The 23,954-nt window shown below is 46.2% G+C and overlaps 1 protein-coding gene across 3 annotated transcripts in view; it reads left to right on the forward strand.

The window, feature by feature from the left end:
• The window catches only part of PPM1L (protein phosphatase, Mg2+/Mn2+ dependent 1L), a 62,534-nt gene extending 40,903 nt beyond the window's left edge, over nt 1–21,631 (forward strand). The window contains exons 2-5 of one of the 3 annotated variants that reach the window (XR_009275159.1): nt 9,461–9,635; nt 14,840–15,001; nt 16,424–17,717; nt 21,413–21,631. Coding sequence is in view for 1 of the 3 variants with exons in the window: in XM_058812274.1 (XP_058668257.1) it covers nt 9,461–9,635; nt 14,840–15,001; nt 16,424–16,773 (687 nt within the window). In the remaining 2 variants the exon portion in view is untranslated. Of the gene's footprint in view, nt 1–9,460; nt 9,636–14,839; nt 15,002–16,423; nt 18,569–21,412 lie in introns of those variants that run through there. The other 2 variants (XR_009275160.1, XM_058812274.1) reach the window with 2 other exon arrangements.
• The last annotated feature ends 2,323 nt before the right edge of the window (nt 21,632–23,954 follow it).

Here is a 23,954-nt window from a genome sequence, read left to right on the forward strand (position 1 = left end):
TTTCTTATTGAAATTTATTTATTCCAGCAGCTGGGATCAGGCAGTGCCTGCAGGGAAGGGGTTGTGGAGGTGGATTTAAAAGCAGCTGCACCTGGGGGTGATGTGCTGGGAGGCTTAGACATGGTTTGGTGCTCAGGTGTGGCAAACAGAGCTCAGGCAGAGATAACACCTGGGATACATCACTCTGAGGGTAATCCTGCAGTTCTGGGGGATAGGAGGATGAGAGGAGAGGAGATTTAATGATGCTCCCACTGCTTCATCTGGAGATGTTCCCAGAGCTGCCTGGTTTGGGTTGGAGTCCAGGAGTTTAGAGATGGGGAAGTCATCAGCTGGGAGTGGGGCTCACCATGATCCTTGCCTTGACAACTGTTAGGGAATTTTCTGAAAAATAATATGGAAAAACTGTCTGGAAAATGATGGAAAACCTGTGGACTAGGATCAGTTCTGGGGAGATGATCCAGGTGGAATAATGGGCAGGAAGAATCCCCACAGAGTTCCCCCATCCTGAGGGATGAAGTGAGGGAGCAGCAGCCTGTGAGGGACAGAGCAAGGCCCCAAAGAGCCCAGGGACTCTGGGGGGAAATATTAATGATTTTGGGAAATGATAAATCAGTGTCTGAGTGACAGCAAAATATGTGGAAAAACTCTCTGGAAAATGGTGGAAAATCTGGTGGAGTGGGATTATTTCTGTGGAGATGATCCAGGTGGAATAATGGGCAGTAGGGGAAAAAGCCCCACAGAGTTCCCCCATCCTGAGGTATGAAGTGGGGGAGCAGCACCAAAGAGCCCAGAGACTTTGGGGAGAAATATTAATGATTTTGGGACATGATAAATCAATGCCTGAGTGACAGCAAAACATTGATTTGCCAGCAGCTGTTTTTCTGGGAAATGAACTTGATCTCCCCAGCTTCCACCTCAGAGACCTGGCTCAGGACTTGCTCACCACCACGGCATGAAAACCCAACCAGCCCCTGGGATATCTTGGGTTTTCTCTGAATTTCAGATTTGTTTTTCTTCTGAAACCTTGGCTCAGGTTTGCTTAAATTTCTGTTTAAACTCCTGGAAGTGAAAGGTTGAATATTTTTGGGAATGTTGCCAAAATATTAAGCTGTGTTGCGCGAGTCGCTTCGCTCCACGCTCCCAATAAAAGGTATTTGATTTTTGTTGTCTCAAGGCTTGCCATGAAATCTGAAAACTCCAGGCTGTGTCACTTTAATATACAAACACTCCAAGCAATACAAAAGCCTTAAAATCAAAGCTGTGCTGTTATCTCTTCAGAGCAGGAGCTTTTTCAAGGAGCTTCTAATGCAGGAGCAGAATCACTTCCAGTTGCTGCTTTGAAGTTTTTTATAGTGTGCTATCATGGACCTTTAATCCCTGCTGGGGCTGCTCTTAAAAATAGGAGGAAATTGCAAAGTGAAGCAGTAAAGGGAAAGAAACATCTTGGACATTTAATCAGCCTCCCTTGGGAGAGGGACTGGTGCTGTCCCCATGGGAGGAAACCTGGTCATGGCTGTCACTTGGAATGGCCCTGTCTGGGTGCACTGCAGCCTGGCCAGGAATAAAGACACAAAAAAAAAAAGATATAATAAAATATATAATAAAAGATCTGCTCAGTTATGGCTGCAACACTCTGGTGTCACCCAGAGGGTCGGTGCTGGAGGTCCCAGCTCGTGGCAGGCACTGTTTATTCCCCTTTCCCCTCTCAGCTGCATAATTCCTTGCTCAGCCTCCCCTTCTCCATCCATTCAGAGATGAAAATAGCTGGGAACCTCCTTGACCTTCTGCTTTGATAATAAGTGCAATTAACAATCCTAACGAGCTGCAGAAACACAATGACTGTGTATGGTCTTATTTAATTAAACTGTGTTTCAGGAAAATTTGCTTTAAATGACCATTTAAATGAAAAGATTTCCAGTCTTTTGGAAGGATTTCCCTGGCATGGAATCACTGGGGTTGGAGAAGATTTCCAAGACCATCGAGTCCAGCCTTGGCCTGATCCCCACCTTGTCACCAGCCCAGGGCACTGAGTGCCACCTCCAGGTGTTCTTTGAGCACATTTGGTTTTATCTTTCTTTTTTCTGACTTCCATTTTACTTGGTGCCTCAGGCTTTAGTTTTCATATGTTTCAGGTTCTGTGCTGCTTTAGTGTGTGGGTCTGGGTTTCACATGAGGGGATGGTGAGCTGTGTGCACAGAGCAGGAGACAAAACAATTCCTGCTCCAGCTGGGCACCGAGGACAAATGACCCAAATCTCAGCCCAGGAGCACAAACCCCGTGGGCTGCAGAGAGAAAAACAAGCAGGGTGGGACTGCAGGGGCTAAAGCTGCAATGGGACAATGAACTGCAAGGTGCAAATGGAGCAGAGCTGATCCCAGGGACAGACCCCGGCAGCGCTCGTGCATTTTGGGGCCGTTTTGGTTCATCTTGGGTGCAGCCCTGGCTGGGCTCTGGTGCTGCCCAAGGTGCATCCATGGAGGAGATCCTTTGGGTAAATCCCTGCTTTATTCTGGGACTCTGCCCAGCCTCTGCTCCAGGGCATCACACTCTCTGTTCTCCCTTCCATCAGTATTTATCTCCCTCCTTTTCTCCTACATCTGCCTCCTCCCTCGTTGTTTTCCCATCTTTTGCAATGATCTCCTCATGAACTTGAGGAATAAGAACAAAACCACCTCCAGACCATTCCCTGCTCCCCACCTGCCTTTGGGCTCAATAACCAGAGATGTTCTGATCCCAAAAATCCTTTTTTAATCCTTTAAATATACATTTGTAGAGGGAAGCAGGGATAACATCCAGGCACTGCTGTTTGTCCTTACTGGGCCTGATTTATGTCCCTCCTGCTCTCAGGGGTGCAGCTCTCGGAGTTTGTGTTGTGAAATGCCTCCAGAAAAGGAGCAGGCCTTGGAAACTATTTATGGATTGGAATTGGCTGCTGTTCCATTTAATGAAGTCCCTGTCTTTGAGCCTCTGCCATTTAATTAAGCGCTTTATATAATTAGTGTGTGACATCAATTCTGTCCACTCTGGGAGGTTTGTCTGTTCCTCCTGAAGGAGGTGTTTTATTTAATGCAGTTTCTGGGTCCTGCTGCAGCTGAATTCCGGGGCAGCCACTCTGCAGCAGGGTGGGATCCTGAGATCCTGATCTGGTTATTCTTTTTTGTCTTGGTCACTGATGTCCCTGAACTTCTCTGATTCCTCCTGTTTTTAGGAAAAGGAGCTGTGGCACTACAAGCAAAGCATCTCAGAGCCTTCACATCCTCACCTCTGTCAGCTCACCAGAGGGAAAGTTTACTTCTCTGGGAAAAAACTCAACTTTTTCCCCCCTTTTTCTATTGGGTTCCCCCTTTTTTTATTGTAATTTCCCTTTTTTTTTATTCTTGTTTTCTTAAACCCTCAGATACTCTCTTTTTTCTACCTTTTTTATTGTTTTCTTAAACCCTCAGATACTCTCTATCTTCTACCTTTTTTTACTACCTTTTTCATTGTAATTTCCCCCATTTTTTATTGTTTTCTTAAACTCTCTGGATTCTCAGATTCCAGGTATAACAAGCAGGGTTTTCCATGGACAATTCCCAAATTAGTTCCCCCAATCAATCATTATTACCCCACTGTTTATACACTTGGGATTCCAGGAGCCTTTTTAAGCACTGAGCGCTGCCACAATCTCGTGTTTCAGCTGCTTATCACCCACATGATCCCCAAAATCTCCTTTCCTGGCAGCCTGCTGTTCCAGGAGAGGACACAAAAGTTTGCTTTATTCTGGATTAGTTTGCTTTATTCTGGATTAGTTTCACAAAACCAGGAATGTGGCTTGTGCTAGTGTTTTCCTGACTGGGAAATGGGAAATAATTGGGATTTCATGGATCATACCTGTCCCTGCTGGGCACAGGGAGAACAGAATTTATCATTTTTCCATCTTGTTGGCTTCCTTGCTCCTGGTTCCAGCTGTCCTGGCTGCCTCCAGCTCATTATTCAGGTCAATACAGTGGATTTTTCAGACCCAAAGGGAGGAGGGCGGGAGCTCAGAAAATAACCATAATTACATTGAACCAGGGCTCATTGAATCTGCAGAAATTTTAATTCCTGAAGGAAAAGAGGGATTGCAGCTTTCCCCTGTTAACCCCTTGGGTGCAGGGTTTGTCCCAGGTGTGGAAGGACAGGGTTGGGTCCCAGTGGTGTCTCCATCCCTGGATTTCTCTGGAAAAAGAGAAGAAAAACCAAAAGGTTTTATCTCATCTCATCTCATCTCCTCACAGCTCTGGGTGGAACACCAGGCCAATTATTCATGGGATTTCTTAACAGACAACTTTTTAAGGTCAGACTTCAATGGAAATTTAAGGGTTGTTCCCAAATTGGATTTATCTGGTGTAGGAAAAGCCTTATCAGGGCCCCAAGGAACAACATCTCCTGCTCCAGGAGCTCTCCTGCTCCCCTCAGGGGATTCCTGGCTGGGGAAGGCAAAGTGAGAATATTTTCTACATTGACACTCTGCTGCTATTTGAAGTTTCTGTGTGTTTGCTGCTTGCTGAGCTTTGGGGTTGTGCTGGATGGAATCACAGCAATATTCCATTTAAAGGTGCTGGGAAGGGTGGGAGACAGGTTTGGGAGCAGCTGGTGAGACATTCAAGCGGCTGAAAACTGATTTTTTTTTTAAATTTTTTGGCTCCTGTGTAACTCACCCAGACTGAATCTTCCCAGTTCTTGGTTTCTGCTTGGCACAAAGTGGAGTCTCTAAATCAGGAGAGACCATTTAGGCTAAAATAAAGTATTCCACTGCTCTTCCTGAGTGCTGGGAGGGAGAGAACAATGGCCCAGAAAGATGAATGCTTCTTGCTCTTTAATTGACTCTAATAGGCTATAAATACATTTTTTCCCTCAACTACAGGAGCAGAATGAAAGGCTTCTGGTAAAACTGGTTTTTCACTCTAAAAATCCCCTGCTCTCTGGAAAAGCTTCTGCACAGAGCCACCTGTGGAAATCCCTTGGAGTAGTTTTAAGGCATTTTAATTCCTAATAAAAGCTTTCAGTTCAGGGGCTGCGCTGGTGCAGGGTTGCAGAGTTGGAAATGTCATTTCGAGTTGAGTCATTTTTGCAAACCTCCCTTTTTTTTTTTTTTTATTTTACCTTCAGTGTTAACTTGATGAGCTCAGTAAAACCCAAAATGCAGCATTTTGCTGTATCAAAATGAGCAGTTCAGCACCTGTGTAAATGCAGAGGGTTTATGGCGCTCTGACCATTATTTTTAGGGTTATTGCTTTTCCTCTCATTTCTGCCTGTTTGTGCCAATATAAAAAATGATCCCTTTTGCTTAGAATTGATTACAGGGATATAAGAAATGTTTCATTTAATCCTGCTTGGGTGAAATATTCCTGTCTGGCCTTGCAATGCAATCCCTGCTCACAAAATTTAGGAAATAAATTGTAATTTGGGTTTTTCTGGGTTTTTCTGCATTGTTACCTGGTAATGGCCAAGTCTTTTCAGTACGTTTTTTTTACAGACCTTCATTTCATATTCAGCTCATCTCTGCTAATAGTTCCACCCAATTAGCATCAAAATCAGGTGAAATCTTGACATCCCTAATTTATTTTTTATTTTTAGCACTTCAATCGCACCTGTTTTGCTTTGTGCCTTTAACTGAATGGTGCCCTTTGGTAAATTCAGAAATTGAATTTGAATATCAGGCATTGATGTCCTTTCCTCGTGGTGTTGGTCACAATTTCTGAGCCTGAGCCTCTCCCACTTTTGGGGCTCCATCCCCCTGCTTGGCATTGCTGACAGGAATTGTGTCAAACACCTGCTCTGGGCCTCGTTTCCCCACCAATCCTCGTTTTTCTCCTAAAAGAGGCAATGATTGACTTTCTAATTAACATTCAGGGTTTGTGCGTGTGCAATTTAGATGCTGGTGCTTTTTGCTGCACGAATAATTCCTTTACTGTCATTATTGCTGATATTTTTAATTTTGGGGGTGTGCGTGTGGTTGTCAGAGCAAAAATTCAGGGTGGGGTAACCCAGCTGGGATTTGGTATTTCCATATCAAATATGGGAAATTTGGTGACTCCACAGCCTCTCAGGGCGCCCTGTTTGACCAGAAAAATAAAGGTTTTATTTAAGTTTTGGTGGAATTTCCTGCATTTCAGTCTGTGCCGGTTCAGGATACACAGAAATTGTTGGCTTGGTGTGTTCACTTGGGAAATTGTCCTGTGACTTCTCCAATCTCTGATGGAATAATTGATAAATAATTGATAAATCCAGAGGAACTGCACTCATTTGCTGGGGGGAGGGGCACCTGCAAATAACTTGGAATTAATAAATCCAAGCACAATTCTAAATATTTAATAAATCCAACCACAATTCTAAATATTTAATAAATCCAACTGCAATTCTAATATTGCACAGGGTGGTCTAAAGGAAAATTTAGGGAAAATTAAGGAAAATTAGAATTTAGGAAAATTAAACACAAATTCCTGAATTTGAGATAAAATAACCAATGTACAATATGCCTTCTGACCTTTCTGGGGGAAAACCAGCTCTTTAAATGTAATGTTCATTAATAATGAATTAATTAATTGCCCTGTGCTTGTGTGGACAGTTGCTTTGGTTTTCCAGGAGGAATTCCCTGGTGCCACAGGGGATCAGTGCAGGAACGTGGGACACGACCCCAGGGATGTTTGAGATTGCAATTTAATCTCTGATTTAATCTATTTGGAAAATGAAATATCAAAAAAAAAACCCAGAGCAGAGGAGAATTCTGGTCCCTCCCAGCCCTGGGATGAGCAGCATTCCCAAGGCTTTGCCTCTGGTGGAGCCATTTCCACTGAGCTCATTTATAACACCGTTCATTAAAATTATAACACAGTTCATTAAAATTATAACAGAATTCATTAAAATTATAACACAATTCATTAAAATTTGTTTGGGTGTTTCAACGCCAGGAACGGCATTAAAAATAAACCAACTTTAATACAGGAATAAAACAGTTTATTAGCATTTATTTTTCTGGGTTTTTGCTCAAAAAGTGGAAAACCCAAATTAAACTGTGCCAGAAAAGGGAATTTCCATTCCCTGTGCCAGGGGATGCTCCCGGGGATGGGGGGTGCTGGAAATCCAGATTGAGCCTGGGCTGCTCCCAGAGGTTACTCCGAGGTTACTCCGAGGTTACTCCGAGGTTACTCCGGCTTTACACCGGCCCCAAGTCCAGCCCAACCCTGCCCTCTGCTGGGCCCGAGCAGGGAATTAAAGGGATTTTAATTAATTAATTAAAATTAATTCCCTGGGTTTGTGCGTGTCAGTATTTATGGGCTGGGGGTGCACCAAGGGCAGCGGGAGGGATTCCACCTGTGCTTTAAAATGTAAAAACAAAAACACGTTAAATTTGATTCTGCTCTGCCACACACTGCTTTGAAATTTAGAATAAAAATTTAGAATAAAAGCGTTGATTCCACTCTGCCACTTGATGCTTTAAAATTTAGAATAAAAATTCAAAATAAACACATTAAATTTGATTCCACTCTGCCAGTTTGTGCTTTAAAATTTAGAATAAACACATTAAATTCTATATCGATTTGCCACTTGGTGATTTAAAATCGAGAGTAAACACATTAAATTTGAGTCCACTCTGCCATAAGGTGCTTTAAAATTTAGAATAAAAATTCAAAATAAAAAATTCGGAAGAAACACATTAAATTTGATTCCAGTCTGTCATTTTGCGCTTTAAAATTTAGAATAAACACATTAAATTTGATTCTGCTTTACTAATTGGTGCTTAAAAATTTAGTATAAAAATTCGGAATAAACTAATTTAATTTGATTCTGCTTTGCCAATTGGTGCTTTCAAATTTAGAATAAAAATTTATAATAAAAAATTCAGAATAAACTCATTTAATTTGATTTTACTTTGCCACTTTGTGCTTTCAAATTTAGAATAAAAATTTAGAATAAAAAATTCAGAATAAACACATGAAATTTGATTCCACTTTACCAATTGGTACTTGAAAATTTAGAATAAAAATTTGGAATAAAATTTTATTATAAGTACATTAAATTTGATTCCAGTCTGTCACTTTGTGTTTTAATATTTAGAATAAACACATTAAATCTGGTTCCACTCTGTGATTTTGTGCTTTACAATTTAGAATAAACATATTAAACTTGATTTTACTTTGCCATATGGTGCTTAAAAATTTAGAATAACAATTCAGGATAAACACATTAAATTTTATTCCGCTCTGTCACATGGTGCTTTAAAATTTAGGATTAAAAATTTAGAATAAACACATTGAATTTGATTCCGTTTTGCCACTTTGTGCTTTAAAATTTAGAATAAAAACATTAAATTTGATTCTGCTCTGCTTAAAAATTTAGAATAAAAATTTTAAAATAAAAAATTCAGAAGAAACACATTAAATTTGATTCCACTTTACCAATTGGTGCTTTAAAATTTAGAATAAAAATTTCAACACATGAAATTTTATATCACTTTGCCACTTAGTGATTCAAAATCTAGAGTAAACATATTCATTTTGATTCCACTCTGCTGCATGGTGCTGTAACATTTAAAATAAAAATTCAGAATAAACACATTAAATTTGATTGCGCTTTGCCAATTGGTGCTTAAAAATTTAGAATAAAAAATTCAGAATAGGCGCATTAAATTTGATTCCACTTTGCCAATTGGTGCTTTAAAATTTGGAATAAAAATTTAGAATAAACACATTAAATTTGATTCCGCTCTGAGAATTGGTACTTAAAAAGTTAGAATAAAAATTTAAAATAAACACATTAAATTTGATTCCGCTCTGAGAATTGGTACTTAAAAAGTTAGAATAAAAATTTAAAATAAACACATTAAATTTGATTCTGCTCTGAGAATTGGTACTTAAAAAGTTAGAATAAAACTTTAAAATAAACTCATTTAATTTGATTTCACTTTGCCAATTGTTGCCTAGAAATTTCGAGTAAAAATTTAAAATAAAAATTCAGAATAAACATATTAAATTTGATTGCACTTTGCCAATTGGTGCTTAAAAATTTAGAATAAAAAATTCAGAATAGGCACATTAAATTTGATTCCACTTTGCCAATTGGTGCTTTAAAATTTGGAATAAAAATTTAGAATAAACACATTAAATTTGATTCCGCTCTGCCAATCGGTACTTAAAAAGTTAGAATAAAACTTTAAAATAAACTCATTTAATTTGATTTCACTTTGCCAATTGTTGCCTAGAAATTTCGAGTAAAAATTTAAAATAAAAATTTCCGAATGAATGCATTAAATTTGATTTCACTTCTCCACGTGGCGCCGTAAAATTCCGATTTTTAAACCCCCGAGGCGTGCGGGTGGCCCTGTCCCAAGCCCTGAGCTGTGGGTGCGCAGTGTGTGCGCAGCGCAGGGGCTCTCCGGGTAATTATTTCAGGTAATTAATACCCTAATTAAGGTGATTAACGGCGCTGTTAATTGCAGTCGGCGGCGGAGTACGTGAAGGCGCGGCTGCCCGAGGTGCTGAAGCAGCACCTGCAGGACTACGAGCGGGACAAGGAGAACAGCGTGCTGTCCTACCAGAGCATCCTGGAGCAGCAGATCCTCTCCATCGACAGGGAGATGCTGGAGAAGCTCACCGTCTCCTACGATGAGGCAGGTACGGCTGGGCTGCTCACAGTTCTTGTTTTCCTGCCAAAAAATGGCTCATTTCTCCAAATCCCCTGCGCAGGTTGAGCTTTTTGTCCTCGTTTTTGCTCCTCCATAGGTGGTTCCTCGTAATTCTCATTTTCCTGCCCCAAAAATCACTCTTTTCCCCAAACCCTTCAGCTTCTGTCCTTGTTTTCTGAAATGTGTGCTCCTCTTGAAGTGGTTCCTCATAATTCTCATTTTCCTGCCCCAAAAATCACTCTTTTCCCCAAACCCCTTCAGCTTCTGTCCTTGTTTTCTGAAATGTTTATTCCTCCCAAAGCGGTTCCTCATAATTCTCATTTTTCAGCTCCAAAAATGGCTCTTTTCCCCCCAACACCTTCAACTTTTGTCCTTGTGTTTATGAAATGTGTGCTCCTCTTGAAGTGGTTCCTCATAATTCTCATTTTTCTGCCCCAAAAAATGGCTCATTTCTCCAAATCCCCTGTGCAGGTTGAGCTTTTTGTCCTCATTTTTGCTCCTCCTTAGGTGGTTCCTCGTAATTCTTATTTTCCTGCCCCAAAAATCACTCATTTCCCCACACCCCTTCAACTTTTCTCCTTGTTTTCTGAAATGTTTGTCCCCCCTGAAGTGGTTCCTCGTAATTCTCATTTTCCTGCCCCAAAAATCACTCTTTTCCCCAAACCCCTTCAGCTTCTGTCCTTGTTTTCTGAAATGTTTGTTCCTCCCAAAGTGGTTCCTTAGAATTGTCATTTTTCTGCCCCAAAAAAGGCTCATTTCCCCAAGCGCCTAGTGCAGGTTGAGCTCTTGTCCTTATTTTTTGTGAGAAGTTTGTTCCTCCTGAAGTGGCTTCTCACAATTCCCATTTTTCTGCCAAAAATGGCTCTTTTCCCCAAACCCCTTCAGCTTCTGTCCTTGTTTTCTGAAATGTGTGCTCCCCTTGAAGTGGTTCCTCATAATTCTCATTTTCCTGCCCCAAAAATGGCTCATTTGCCCAAACATCTTCAACTTTTGTCCTTGTTTTGTGAAATGTTTGCCCCTCCTGGAGTGGTTCCTCATAATTCTCATTTTTCAGCTCCAAAAATGGCTCTTTTCCCCCCAACACCTTCAACTTTTGTCCTTGTGTTTATGAAATGTGTGTTCCTCTTGAAGTGGTTCCTCATAATTCTCATTTTTCTGCCCCAAAAATGGCTCATTTCTCCAAATCCCCTGTGCTGGTTGAGCTTTTCGTTCTTGTTTTTGTTCCTCCTCAAGTGGTTCCTCAGAATTCTCATTTTCCTGCCCCAAAAATCACTCATTTCCCCAAACATCTTCAACTTTTCTCCTTCTTTTGTGAAATGTTTGTCCCCCCTGAAGTGGTTCCTCATAATTCTCATTTTTCTGCCCCAAAAAATTGGCTTGTTTTCCCAAACCCCCTGTGCAGGTTGAGCTTTTTGTCCTCATTTTTGTTCCTCCTGAAGTGGTTCCTTAGAATTCTCTTTTTACTGCCCCAAAAATGGCTCATTTTAAGTCCTTCCCCAAGGTCCTTCAACTTTTGCCCTTGTTTTTGTGGAAATGTTTCATCCTCCTGAAGGGATTCCTCATAATTCTCATTTTCCTGCCCCAAAAATGGCTCATTTTTAATCCTTCCCCAAACACCTTCAACTTTTGTCCTTGTTTTTGTGGAATGTGTGTTTCTCCTGAAATGGTTCCTCACATTTCTCATTTTCCTGCCCCAAAAATTGCTCGTTTTCAGCCCTTCCCCAAACCCCTTGAACTTTCGTCCTCATTTTTGTAAATATTTGTTCCTCCTGAAATTATTCCTTATAATTCTCCTTTTACTGCCCCAAAAAAATTATTCATTTCCAGTCTTTCCCCAGTCCCCTTGTGCAGGTTGAGCTTTTATCCTCATTTTTGTCATCTTTTATCCTCATTTTTGTGAAATACTTGTTTTTCCTGTCCCAGTTTGGCTGGGGATGTCCCCCCTGGGTGCTGGCAGGAGCTGAGGGGACACTTCTGGCAGCTCATTGTGCTCTGCTGTTAATTATTTTAATTATTTCCTGTGTCTCTCCATTGCCACCCCCTGGATTTTGTTCTTTTCCCCTTCACAAATTCCTGATTTTTGGCCTTTCCCAGCTGGGAGTGGACTGGGCAGGCACAAAATCTGATTTTTACCCTGACACGAGGATGGGCAGCCAAACCCAGGCAGTTTTTGGGGCTTTCTGGACACTGAACTTCCAGCTTGCAGATCTGACGCTTTTCCTGGCATTTTGTTCTCAGAAATGCCTTTCAGCTTTTAAATCCTTTTGTAAAATACACCTCACACCACGAGCTTGGCCTGTGGGTTCTCAAAGGCCAGCACAGGTCAAAATGAGGGTGCAGAATATTTCTTTCATCACATATGGCTTGCTTTTAATAATGCACAAAAAATAAGCTTCAAAATTTGTTGCTTTCTGTCACCTCTGTTGATTTTTCTCACACAGAATTTCCCAAAATCCTGTCATTTTTTTTTTCCATTAGTTTGGTCATTCCAGCTCCTCTCCACTTATTTTCATTTAAAGCAGTTTGTTAGGGAGGAGAAAATGCAGGAAATTACTGATTCCTGTCAGAAGGAAAAGAAAGCTTTTTCCTTTATGGAAATCTCAGTGTTTGTATGGTTAAAATAAAGATTAAAACTGCTTGAAACACATATTTGGGGATTTATCTCATCCAGCAAAAATCATGTGGAAATGAGAAGCTCTGTAATAACTGGTTTAGAAGATTCCCAGCAGCACAGCTGTAAATGAAAGCCCCAAATTCATCAGAGATGAAAACACAGCAGTGGAGCCCCTCACCCTCCTAATTGTGCCCCTTATTTATGAAAAGGCAGAAATGGCTCTACCTGCCCTTGGAACCAGAGCTGATTGTGAGCAAAGCACAGAAAATGGGCAGTTAAATGTAATTACAGCAGCTGCTGGTGATCCTGGGTGCTCCAGCCCTTGGTGCTGACATTTTCCCTTTTTTTGGCTTTTTTTCCAAACAAAATCAACTGAACGAGGAACTCGAGCTGCTGGCGGGGTGTAAAAAGTGAAGGAAACAATCCTTCAAAATTGGCAAAATATGAAATTAAATATTTGTTAAAATTATTCCTTAGTTTCGCTCCGGACAGGTTTTGTTCTTGTGGTCTAGAAAAATTAATGTCTCGCATGTCTTCTTTCTCTCTTCTGTCTCATAGTTTAGCTCATTTAACAAAACAAGAATCTGAATTTGCCACTCTTTGTGCCTGGTTTTTTTGGGGGGGTTTTTTTTTTGGGTTTTTTTGCTTCAGCTTTGGATTCACTGAAGCTGGAGTGAATCCCCAAAATATCTGTTGTTAGCATGAGGGGCAGGTTTCTCCATTTTCAGGTTTCTCCATTTTCAGGTTTCTCCATTTTCAGTGCCTTGATAAATGAAGCCTAAGAGGGGAGTGATTCACTATGAGAAAAGGCCTTTGGATTCTGACAGAAATTTCATCTTGAATTGGTTTTTAGATTTTGCTGCTGCTCCCAAGGAGCAGTGTGGGAGCACCTGGAAAATGTTTGTGTAGTCCAGTCAACAACCTTGGTTCTTCAGCCAGTTTGGGCCCATTTGTTCTGTAAAAGGCCTCAGCCTGAAAACAGAAGGTGTTGCTGTTGGGAGACACCCATCCAGAGAAATCCTTGTTTGTGGAAAGCAAAATTCTCACAAACGACTCCTACACCAATCATTCCTCCTTTGATGGTGGTGAAAGGGGAGAAAATGCAATTTTGTCTGTGATGTGAGGGATCCCCCAGAGCCCCCCTGGAGCCCTGCCAGGGTTCCATCCCTGCAGGAATGATGAGCAGCTGGAATTCCAGCAGCTGGCAGCCAGGGGAGCTGCCAGGGAGGTTTTTGGGGGGCTCCCAGGGCAGGGGAGCATTCCCACACCTTTTCCAGCCTTTCCCATCCCTCTTGGAAGGACCGTTCTGCACCCCCAGGTAAATCCTTTCTCCCAAAGTGGGTTCAGTTCGAGTTCAGCCGCATCCCTTTGCCAGGAGAAAGCTGAAATGCTCTGATTTTGGCACAATTTTGGGTGTTAATTTGGCCTTTCTGGCAGCATCCAGTGTTAATAAAGTGCAGCCTTGATGGACTCCACATCCCAACGTGGATCTTTCCCTTTTTTTGCCTTTAGGAAATCAATCCATCAGAGCTACACATAAAATGAGTTTGTCTGGGAATAGTCGAGTGCTGGCAAGATTTCTTTTTGTGAGTTTCGAGTAAGGAAGCTTTAAAAAATGAAAGCAGGCCAAAAGTGACAGATGGGGACAAATCCTCTGCTAATCTGTAAATCCTTTAGTTTAAAAAGTGGCATTCTTGACTAGCTAAGGCTGGGGTAATTTTGTGCAAGAATTTTTTCTCCCAACAAAGCTTTGCTGGCTCTTAATCCCATTCCTTTGATTTGCAGCATCCCTAAACATCCGAGGTGGTCAGTGCCTGATCTGTGGCAAATTTTGGTTATTTAAAGGAATTTTAGCATTTAATCCCAATGTTCCAGGGAATTCCAGCCTGCTGGGAGGTTCTGGAGGGGTTTTGTCCTGTGGGAAATGGCTTTTTTCTTTAATGGATGGCCCTTCTTCCCTATGAGTTCTGAAAAAATTGAGTTTCATTACTGCACAACAAAAAAAGAGATGGAATTCATTTCTCCCTGCTGTCAAGCAGTCCTGGAGATATTGATATTTAGGGATTGCATCCAGAGCCAGGAGCCAGAGCCAGCCCCAGAATGGGGTTTTTTTTAGCTGATATTTGCTGGTTTTGGGTGAGGGGGGCAGGAAGGGGAAGATGGGAACTGGAAAGGAGATGGGAAATGGGAAATATTCCTCCCATTTTAAGGTGGGCTCAGTGCTCAGAACTGGAAAGGAGATGGGAAATTGGAAATATTCCTTCTATTTTAAGGTGGACTCAGTGCTCAGAACTGGAGAGGAGATGGGAAATGGGAAATATTCCTTCTGTTTTAAGGTGGGCTCAGTGCTCAGAACTGGAGAGGAGATGGGAAATTTGAAATATTCCTTCTGTTTTAAGGTGGGCTCAGTGCTCTGGGGGTCACAACTGGGACTCCCCAGTCTTGGAAGTCCTTCCCACCTCAACCACCCTGGCATTCCGTGACAGGAACAGCACTTTCCTGCTGATCAGGACCATCCATTTCATGGCAGAAATGTGATTTTCCCCACCTCTAAGAGCAGCCGCTGTGGTTCTGTGCAGGCACCACGTGTCTGATCGCCCTGCTGTCCGACAAGGAGCTGACCGTGGCCAACGTGGGCGACTCGCGGGGCGTCCTCTGCGACAAGGACGGCAATGCCATCCCCCTGTCCCACGACCACAAGCCCTACCAGCTGAAGGAGAGGAAGAGGATTAAGAGAGCCGGTGAGTTGTTGGGAAGTTCAGCTTTTATTTGTCGCTAAAATTGACATTTCCTCCAGGAGAGGGTGGGAAGTGACTGAGGTGGCAGCAGATCAAATCTCCTGTTCTCTGCCCAAAATTCCACAGGGCAGAGGTGGCAGCAGATCAAATTGGAGTTCATTGTCCCATTGCAGCTTTAGCCCAGGCAGTCCCTGCTTGTTTTTCTCTCTCCAGCCCACGGGGTTTGTGCTCTGGGCTGAGATTTGGGTCATTTGTCCTTGGTGCCCAGCTGGAGCAGGAATTGTTTTGTCTCCTGCACTGTGCACACAGCTCACCATCCCAAAATGTGAAGCTCAGAACTGCACAGTAAAACAGCACAGAGTCTGAAAAATATAAAAACTAAAACCTGAGGCATCACCTCCCATGTTCTGAGCTCTGTAATCCCTCAGGATGAAACTTTGGGGGGTCTGGCAGGAACCAGAGAGCTCCTTGGATGTTCCAGAGAGCTCCTTGGGTGTTCCAGAGAGCTGCTTGGATGTTCCATAGAGCTGAATGTTCCAAAGAGCTCCTTAGATGTTCCAAAGGGCAATTTAGATGTTCTAGAGAGCTAGATGGTTGAATGAGCTTCTTGGATGGTCCAAAAATCTGTTTGGATGTTCCAGAGAGCTCCCTGGATGTTCCTAAGGGGTCCTTGGACATCCCAAAGAGCAGTTTGGATGTTCCAAAGAAAGAGCAACCTGGGTGTTCCAGAGAGGTCCTTGGACATTCCAAAGAGCTCCTTGGATGTTCTAAAGAGCAGCTTGGATGTTCCAGAGAGCAGCTTGGATGTTCCAAAGAGCTCCTTGGATGTTCCAGAGAGCAGCTTGGATGTTCCAAAGAGCTCCTTGGATGTTCCAGAGAGCAGCTTGGATGTTCTAAAGAGCTGGATATTCCAAAGAGCTCCTTGGATGTTCTAAAGAGCAGCTTGGATGTTCCAGAGAGCAGCTTGGATGTTCCAAAGAGCTCCTTGGATGTTCCAGAGAGCAGCTTGGATGTTCCAAAGAGCTCCTTGGATGTTCCAGAGAGCAGCTTGGATGTTCTAAAGAGCTCCTTGGATGTTCCAGAGAGCAGCTTGGATGTTCCAAAGAGCTCCTTGGATGTTCCAGAGAGCAGCTTGGATGTTCTAAAGAGCTGGATATTCCAAAGAGCTCCTTGGATGTTCTAAAGAGCAGCTTGGATGTTCCAGAGAGCAGCTTGGATGTTCCAAAGAGCTCCTTGGATGTTCCAGAGAGCAGCTTGGATGTTCTAAAGAGCTGGATATTCCAAAGAGCTCCTTGGATGTTCCAAAGAAAGAGCAGCCTGGATGTTCCAGAGAGCAGCTTGGACATTCCAAAGAGCAGTTTGGCCATTCCAAAGAGCTTCTTGGATGTTCCAAAGAGCTGATTTAAGTGTTGTTTCCCCCCCCAGGTGGGTTCATCAGCTTCAACGGCTCGTGGCGCGTGCAGGGCATCCTGGCCATGTCACGCTCGCTGGGCGATTACCCCCTGAAGAACCTGAACGTGGTGATCCCCGACCCCGACATCCTGAGCTTTGACCTGGACAAACTGCAGCCAGAGTTCATGATCCTGGCCTCGGACGGGCTGTGGGACGCCTTCAGCAACGAGGAGGCCGTGAGGTTCATCAAGGAGCGCCTGGACGAGCCGCACTTCGGCGCCAAGAGCATCGTGCTGCAGTCCTTCTACAGGGGCTGCCCCGACAACATCACCGTCATGGTGGTGAAGTTCAGGAATAGCAGCAAAGCTGAGGAGCAGCAGTGAGGAGCCCCCGGGCCCGCTCAGGACTCAGGACAGTCTGTGTGTGCTGGGAAGCTCCAGGAGCGCTGTGCGGGCTCTCCCGCGGCCGCGGATCCATCCGGGCTCTGCTCGTGGCTTGGCAAAAGGAGCAATACAACAAATAAATCCATGCTGAGCGACCACAAGAATCCAGTCTGCCCCCTGCCCCTGCCCTGTGCCCTCGCTGCTCCCTAGGAACCGACTGGAAGCTCCCATTTCTCACTTTTCTTTAGGAATCCTGCGTGGGTTTGGGTTTGATTGCTCTCCTCAGGGGCACGGCAGGGCCAGGGCAGTGCTGCTGCTCCTCCCTCCTGCTGTCCCTGCTCAGGAGCTGCTCTCGTGTCCCTCATCTCTGCACCCTGCAGTGGGAGGGCTGGCTGGGCAAGGGTTTGGGATGTGAAGGAGGAAGAGGAGCCAATCTCAGCCTGCTGCCACTGCTGGCTCTGCTTTGTTCAGCCTCCCCCCACAATAAACCCTGCTGAGCATGTGAGTAGGTAGAGCTCCTGAAGCACCACGTCTATTCAGGCTGTGCATTACTCTAGGACAGTTCTTCTAGGCCATATTGTATCCAAACCAACTCATGGTGAACTTCAGCAAAGCCCCGGGAGCTCTGAAGCTCGTGGCTGGGAGCAGAGCTCAGCTGTGGGAGCAGAACGTGTGTCCTTCACCGAGATCCCCCTGACCTTACTGCTGTGGAAAGAGATGGGAGAGCAAATGGATTTCACTGGTGACTGGTGGGAGCCTCACCCAAGCAGGGCGTTCCTCAGAGGTTCCTCAGAGCTTCCTAGCTGGAAGTCAAGCCTGAGAGAGACTTCCCTGTACCACTGCAGGTGGATTTGTGGTGTTAATCCCAGGGCAGACCCCTCTGGACGGGCTCTTGGGATGACCTGCAAATGCCAGGCAGCATCAATGCACTGTAGAGATGAAAGGTTGTGTTAAATCTAGGTTTTAAAAGTGTGTTTAGATCTAACTTTCAGTATTTTATTGTATTTTGGGATCTGTGACTGCTGTGAGTTGGAGTGAGGACAGTTTGGGTTTGCTGCACCTCTGGTACCAGCTGTGTCATGGCAGAGGGACAGGGCAGGCAGGATTTTGGATGGCTCCTTTGTCCTTACCCTGCCTTACAGAAGTCCTTGGGATCTCCCCAGAACGTGGTCCTGGACACGCTGCTCAAGTCTTCAGGGTGGTGGAGGCTGTCTGTGTTTGGTGTGGAGCTGGGTCAGGGATGTGACGGATTCCCTGGCCTTACCTGTTCCTTGGGAAGGTCCAGTATTCCTCATTTCCCAGCTGTGACCCCCCTGCTCACCTGCAGGAGCTCTCAAGGCAAAAAATCAAAGAGCACAAACTTCTGCTCGAGAAGGAATCCCCATCTTTGTCTTGTTTTGTCCCCCCAACAAACTTCCCTCCTTTAATTTGTTTGGGGATAATCTCAGCCCTCAGCTGGCTCTGGTGGTGTTTCCAGAATGTGTCTGGAGCCCTGGGAGAGCAGTGCCCAGCAGGCAGGAGCCTGCCCTGCTCCTTTCCCTGCCCTTTCCCACCCCTGGTGCAGCTGAGTGCCCCTGGCTGCCCAGCTGGGCAGCGAACAGGAATTGCTGGGAATTGCTCCAGGTATTGCAGCGTGCACAGAGTGAGGGCAGAGCGCTGAAAGTGCAGCCCTGGGTGATGGTGATTCCATGGGAATGCTGGATCTGGGCTGGAATGGCACAGAGCACTGGGAGAGCAGCTCCAGGCAGAGCTCAGGGTGTGGAGTTTGCCTTCCCTGTCCCCTTCCCTGTCCCCTTCCCTGTCCCCCTGTGCCTTCCCTGTCCCCTTTTCTGTCCCCCTGTGCCTTCCCTGTCCCCTTCCCTGTCCCCCTGTGCCTTCCCTGTCCCCCTGTGCCTTCCCTGTCCCCTTTTCTGTCCCCTTCCCTGTCCCCCTGTGCCTTCCCTGTCCCCTTCCCTGTCCCCTTCCCTGTCCCCCTGTGCCTTCCCTGTCCCCCTGTGCCTTCCCTGTCCCCTTCCCTGTCCCCCTGTGCCTTCCCTGTGGAGGGCACAGCTCCTGGGGAAGGAGGAATTCCAGCAGCTCTGAAGGATGTTTGTGAGCCCTGAGCCATCCCAGGAGCTGCAGGGATGGCCGTGCCCAGGAGAACAGCACAGATCCAGCTGGGGTGGCAGCTCCTGGCGCATTCCTGAGGGATCCACGAGCCCTGAGCACAGCCAGGAGCGGGAGCTGGCAGGGGTGGCAGCCAGGAGGGAGCACTGGCAGGGCAGGGCACTGACCCAGCAGGGCAGGAGGGGTTTGCAGGTTTGCTGGATCCTTCCAGGATCATTCCAGGATCATTCCCTGTCCCCCAGCCAGCCCTGTGCCAAGCTCCAGGTGGCTCAGCTGCAGCAGGAACTGTCCCAGCACCTTCAGCTTCCTCCCCCCTCCCTGGCAGTGCCATCCATGCCAACATCTCTGCTCAGCCCGGGGTTTTTTTGCTTTGATTGCTTTGGAAAAGGAGCTTCAGCTGCTCCAGGTTTGAAGGAGGAGGAGTGATGGAGGTGAGAGGCTTTGTGTGGTGTCCCACATCCACGTGCAGTGCCTACCTGTGCTCCCAGCTGGAGGCTTTGGAAGCTTTCCCTGCCAAGGGAGGCGTTTCCAGCTTCCAGTGGTGCTGATCTGTGCCAAACTCTGCCGTGACACAGCTGGAGGCTGCAGGATGAACTCCTTGTGCACATTGCTGATGCACCCCGACCAGTGCAGGGCTCTCCCACTGCCTTAACACTGCATCCATCCATCCATCCATCCATCCATCCATCCATCCATCCATCCATCCATCCATCCTCCACCTGGGGAGGAGCTGTGGCCAAGAATTCCCTGTGCCCGTGGCAGCAGGGCCCCAGCCTTCCTGCTGCTCTGCCCCCAAACACAGCTGGGCACAGCTGGAGCTGCTCCTGCCAATCCCCCTGGGCACAGCTGGAGCTGCTCCTGCTCACCCAGCCAGGTTTGGTGGCTTCATTCAATCCCCCTGGGCACAGCTGCAGCCTCAGGGCACAGGAGTGGCTGCCAAGGAGCATCTGCAGATGGCTCAAAGTGACAGAGGGACCTTGAACCACGAGGCTGAGCCAGTGCTGGGGAATTGGGCTGTTCCCAAACTGGGCTGTTCCCAAATTGGGCTGTTCCCAAACTGGGCTGTTCCCGAATTCATCTGTTCCCAGGAACATCCCATCTCCCAGAGCTGGGGAATTGGGCTGTTCCCAAATTGGGCTGTTCCCAAACTGGGCTGTTCCCAAACTGGGCTGTTCCCAAACTGGGCTGTTCCCAAATTGGGCTGTTCCCAAACTGAGCTGTTCACAAATTGGGCTGTTCCCAAACCGGGCTGTTCCCAAATTGGGCTGTTCCCGAATTGGGCTGTTCTCAAACTGGGCTGTTCCCAAATTCATCTGTTCCCAGGGACATTCCAGCTCTCAGTGCTTGGGAATTGGAGCATCCCAGTGCTTGGGAGCTGGGCTGTTCCCAAATTGGGCTGTTCCTAGGGACATTCCTAGGGATGTCCCAGCTCCTAGTGCTTGGGAATTGGGCTGGCCCCAAATTGGGCTGTTCCCAAATTCATCTGTTCCCAGGGACATTCCAGCACTCTGGAATTCAGCTGTTCCCAAATTCATTTGGTCCCAGGGATGTCCCAGCTCCCAGTGCTGGGAATTTGGGAATTTGAGCTGTGTCCCAGGGATGTCCCAGTGCTCAGGAACTGGGCTGTTCCAGGGACATTCCAGCTCCCGGTGCTTGGGAACTGGGCTGTTCCCAAACTGGGCTGTTCCCAGGAACATTCCAGCACTCTGGAATTGGGCTGTTCCCAAACTGGGCTGTTCCCAGGAACATTCCAGCGCTCTGGAATTGGGCTGTTCCCAAACTGGGCTGTTCCCAGGAACATTCCAGCACTCTGGAATTGGGCTGTTCCCAAATTCAGCTGTTCCCAGGGGTGTCCCAGTGCCAGCTCCCTCCCCTGGGATGCTCTGCTGATTCCCTCCTCCTGCAGCACAGGGACTGCTCTGGGGTTCACCCTGCCCTCGGATCACTCCTGGCATGTCCCAGCCTGTCCCCAGCCTGGTGTTTCCTTCTGCTGGCCTCAGACATCCCCACAAACCCCACAGCAGCCCCTGGGATAGAGGATTTCAGCTCCCACTGCTGCTGCTGCAGGTTAAACCATTTCCAGAGTGAAATTTAAAATATTGTGCAGATTTTAGAATACAGGAGTCAAAGCACTGCATCAGCTTGGCTGCAGAAACACCAATGCCACAGCCTCAAAAAAAAACAACAAAAAAAAGGGAATTTTGTGTCTCAGGATACAGGGCAGCCCTGCTTTAAATAATATGGATTTATTGCTGATGTAGCTGAGACTTTTTTTACACAGAGAAGCATTTAGTCAGTGATTATATTACAGAAAAAACACCTCAGCAGCCTGTCATGCCCCAAAGCAGGATTCCAGGCCTCTGAACAAAATTCCAGGTGAGAATGTTCTGCTGGGATTTGGCCACTGCAGAGCCCAGAGCTGCAGCCCCTTGTGCCCAGTGTGTTCATAAATGGCTTTTCTGAAACTCCAGAGAAAAAGATCTGTACAGACAATGAATAATAAGCTGAAGTTTCGTTGCTTTTATTTTTCCAGTGCTGACTGGACGTGGCTTAGGGGAGCCAGTGGATGAGTCTGGATTTTCCTGAGGTAACTCAGAATCCCCTGGACCAGCTCTGGAGGATGCTCTGGGAAGCAAAACCTGCTGGGAGCAGCTGGAGCCCTGCCAGAACCACAATCAGGGGTTTGGGGGCAGTTCTGGAGGGAAAATGATGGATTTGGATGGATTCCATGGGTTTGGGCAGCTCCTGGGCCTGCTCTGCCCAGCCCTGAGGGAGGTGGGGATGAGGGGGTTTTTGGGGGTCCCTTCCAACCCAAACCAGTCTGGGATTCTGGGAATTACCTCAGCAATAGGGAACTGAAGCACTTTAGTTCTATTCCCAAGCATATTTCATGGCCAGTCCTGCATTTTTTGCAGCCTGAGTTGCACCCATGGGCACAGCCTCTCTGACACCAAACATCCATAAATGGGAGGCAAAATTTGGGGAAATATCCCAAACCTCCTTTACACTGAGCACAGGGAGTGCTGCCCCACATCCCCTGTGTGATTTATGGGAATTTCTCTGTGCCAGGGTGCACACAAAGCATTGCAGCATTTAACTCCCCTGAAATAACAGCCAGAATGGGAATTTCACCTTCTGCTCCCCACCCAGCAGCAACTTCCAAACACCTTTGCCCAATTTATTATTATTATTATTATTATTATTATTATTATTATTATTATTATTAGGCTTTTCATGTCAGGAAACCCCACAGTTTTCCCATCAAAATCACAAATATTTTGAATTCTGATTTAATACAGCTGCATGAGGAAAAAACAAAAAACTTATTGGGATTTGGGAAACCTTTAGCCTGTGTTTTACACTTTGTTTTTAGTACAATATTCCAGCCGATGCAATAAAATTTGGCCCCTCCCTACTTCAGTTCCCAGATTATTTCACGCTTTTAAGGTTTTTCACCTTTTGCCAGGCTGCTCACACTAAAAACTTCCCTAAAATGGCTTTGAGCAGGAACAGGAGCTCAGTTAGGAATTCTACAGCCTTTTAAGCAATAATAAAGTCAGAATCAAATACAAGCCAGACTTGGAAATGAGGTTTTTTTTTTTAGGAAAGCCAGGAGCAGGATGGATGTATTTCCAATGCTGCTGGCTCTGTAAATGACAATTAACTTCAGGTGGCACAAAGAGATCACTGTGTACAAACCTAAGCCTTGGAACCTGAGAGCAGTGTCAGCATTTGGGGCACAAAACCCCGAATTCTTGCAGGTGACAGGAGAATTTCTGGCCATCCTCACCTCCCCATCCCTCCCTCACCACGAGCACTCTCTGCTTTATCCATTTTCTGAAGGCAGCAGAGTCGTGATTACGTTTTTATTTTGGAAAAAGCAATACAAGCTGTGCTGTAGTATCAGTGTTCTTGTGGTAAATAATTTATTTCCAGGCATTTCACGTGGCAGGCTCAGAGAAGAACGGAGGGGTTGGGGTTTGAGGTGTGTAAACAATCACAGAACAGGGCACTTCTCCCAGTACCTGCTCAGAGAACAATCCAATCCCAGCTCCTACACCCACAGCACAGCTGGAATTTCACCTGGGATACAAGAGCATCATTCCCTCAGTTATGCAATACTGTATTTTCCCAAAAATAAAAGAAAAAACAAATAATAGCCTTTATTTTTTAAAAGCTTTGATGAGAACACTGAAACCCTTGTCTGGAGAGTGCTGTCCCCCAAGACTTTTTCATGCTTAAAAACAACACAAGAAATTCCACCCCAGCTCCCAGCTGTGGAGCAGAGCCAAAGGCAGCAGGGTCCTGGTGAGCCCTGAGCCCTGTTCCTGCAGCTCTGGGCAATCCTGAGCCCTGCCAGGCTGTGGGTGCTGCCCAGGGCTCTGCCAGGGCTGTGGGCAGCTCTTCCATGGCTCGGGGCATCCCTGAGCTCTGCCAGGGCTGTGGGTGCTGCCCTGAGCTCTGCCAGGGCTGTGGGTGCTGCCCTGAGCTCTGCCAGGCTGTGGGTGATGCCCTGAGCTCTGCCAGAGCTGTGGGTGCTGCCCTGAGCTCTGCCAGGCTGTGGGTGATGCCCTGAGCTCTGCCAGAGCTGTGGGTGCTGCCCTGAGCTCTGCTAGGGCTGTGGGTGATGCCCTGAGCTCTGCCAGAGCTGTGGGTGATGCCCTGAGCTCTGCCATGGCTCTGGGCATCCCTGAGCTCTGCCCATGGTTCTGGGTGCTGCCCTGAGTTCTGCCATGGCTTTGGGGTGCTGCCCATGGCTCTGGGTGCTGCCCTGAGCTTTGCCATGGTTCTGGGGTGCTGCCCAGGGCTCTGCCAGGCTCTGGGCAGCTCTGCCATGGCTCTGGGCATCCCTGAGCTCTGCCAGGCTCTGGGCATCCCTGAGCCCTGCCCATGGCTCCGGGTGCCGCCCTGAGCCCCAGGGGAAGCCCCGGCAGCGCGGCCAGGGCGTCTCCGCGGTCGCTCCGCCGCGTCGTGGATGTGTCCAGGTGAATTCTGTTCATGCAACTGCAGATTCTGTATCGTTGTCCATTAGAAGTGTAAACTACTGAGAACTGGGCCTTGCTGATATGAATAAA

Source organism: Ammospiza caudacuta, chromosome 11 (genome assembly GCF_027887145.1).
Source record: "Ammospiza caudacuta isolate bAmmCau1 chromosome 11, bAmmCau1.pri, whole genome shotgun sequence".
NCBI classification, from domain to species: Eukaryota; Metazoa; Chordata; class Aves; order Passeriformes; family Passerellidae; genus Ammospiza; species Ammospiza caudacuta.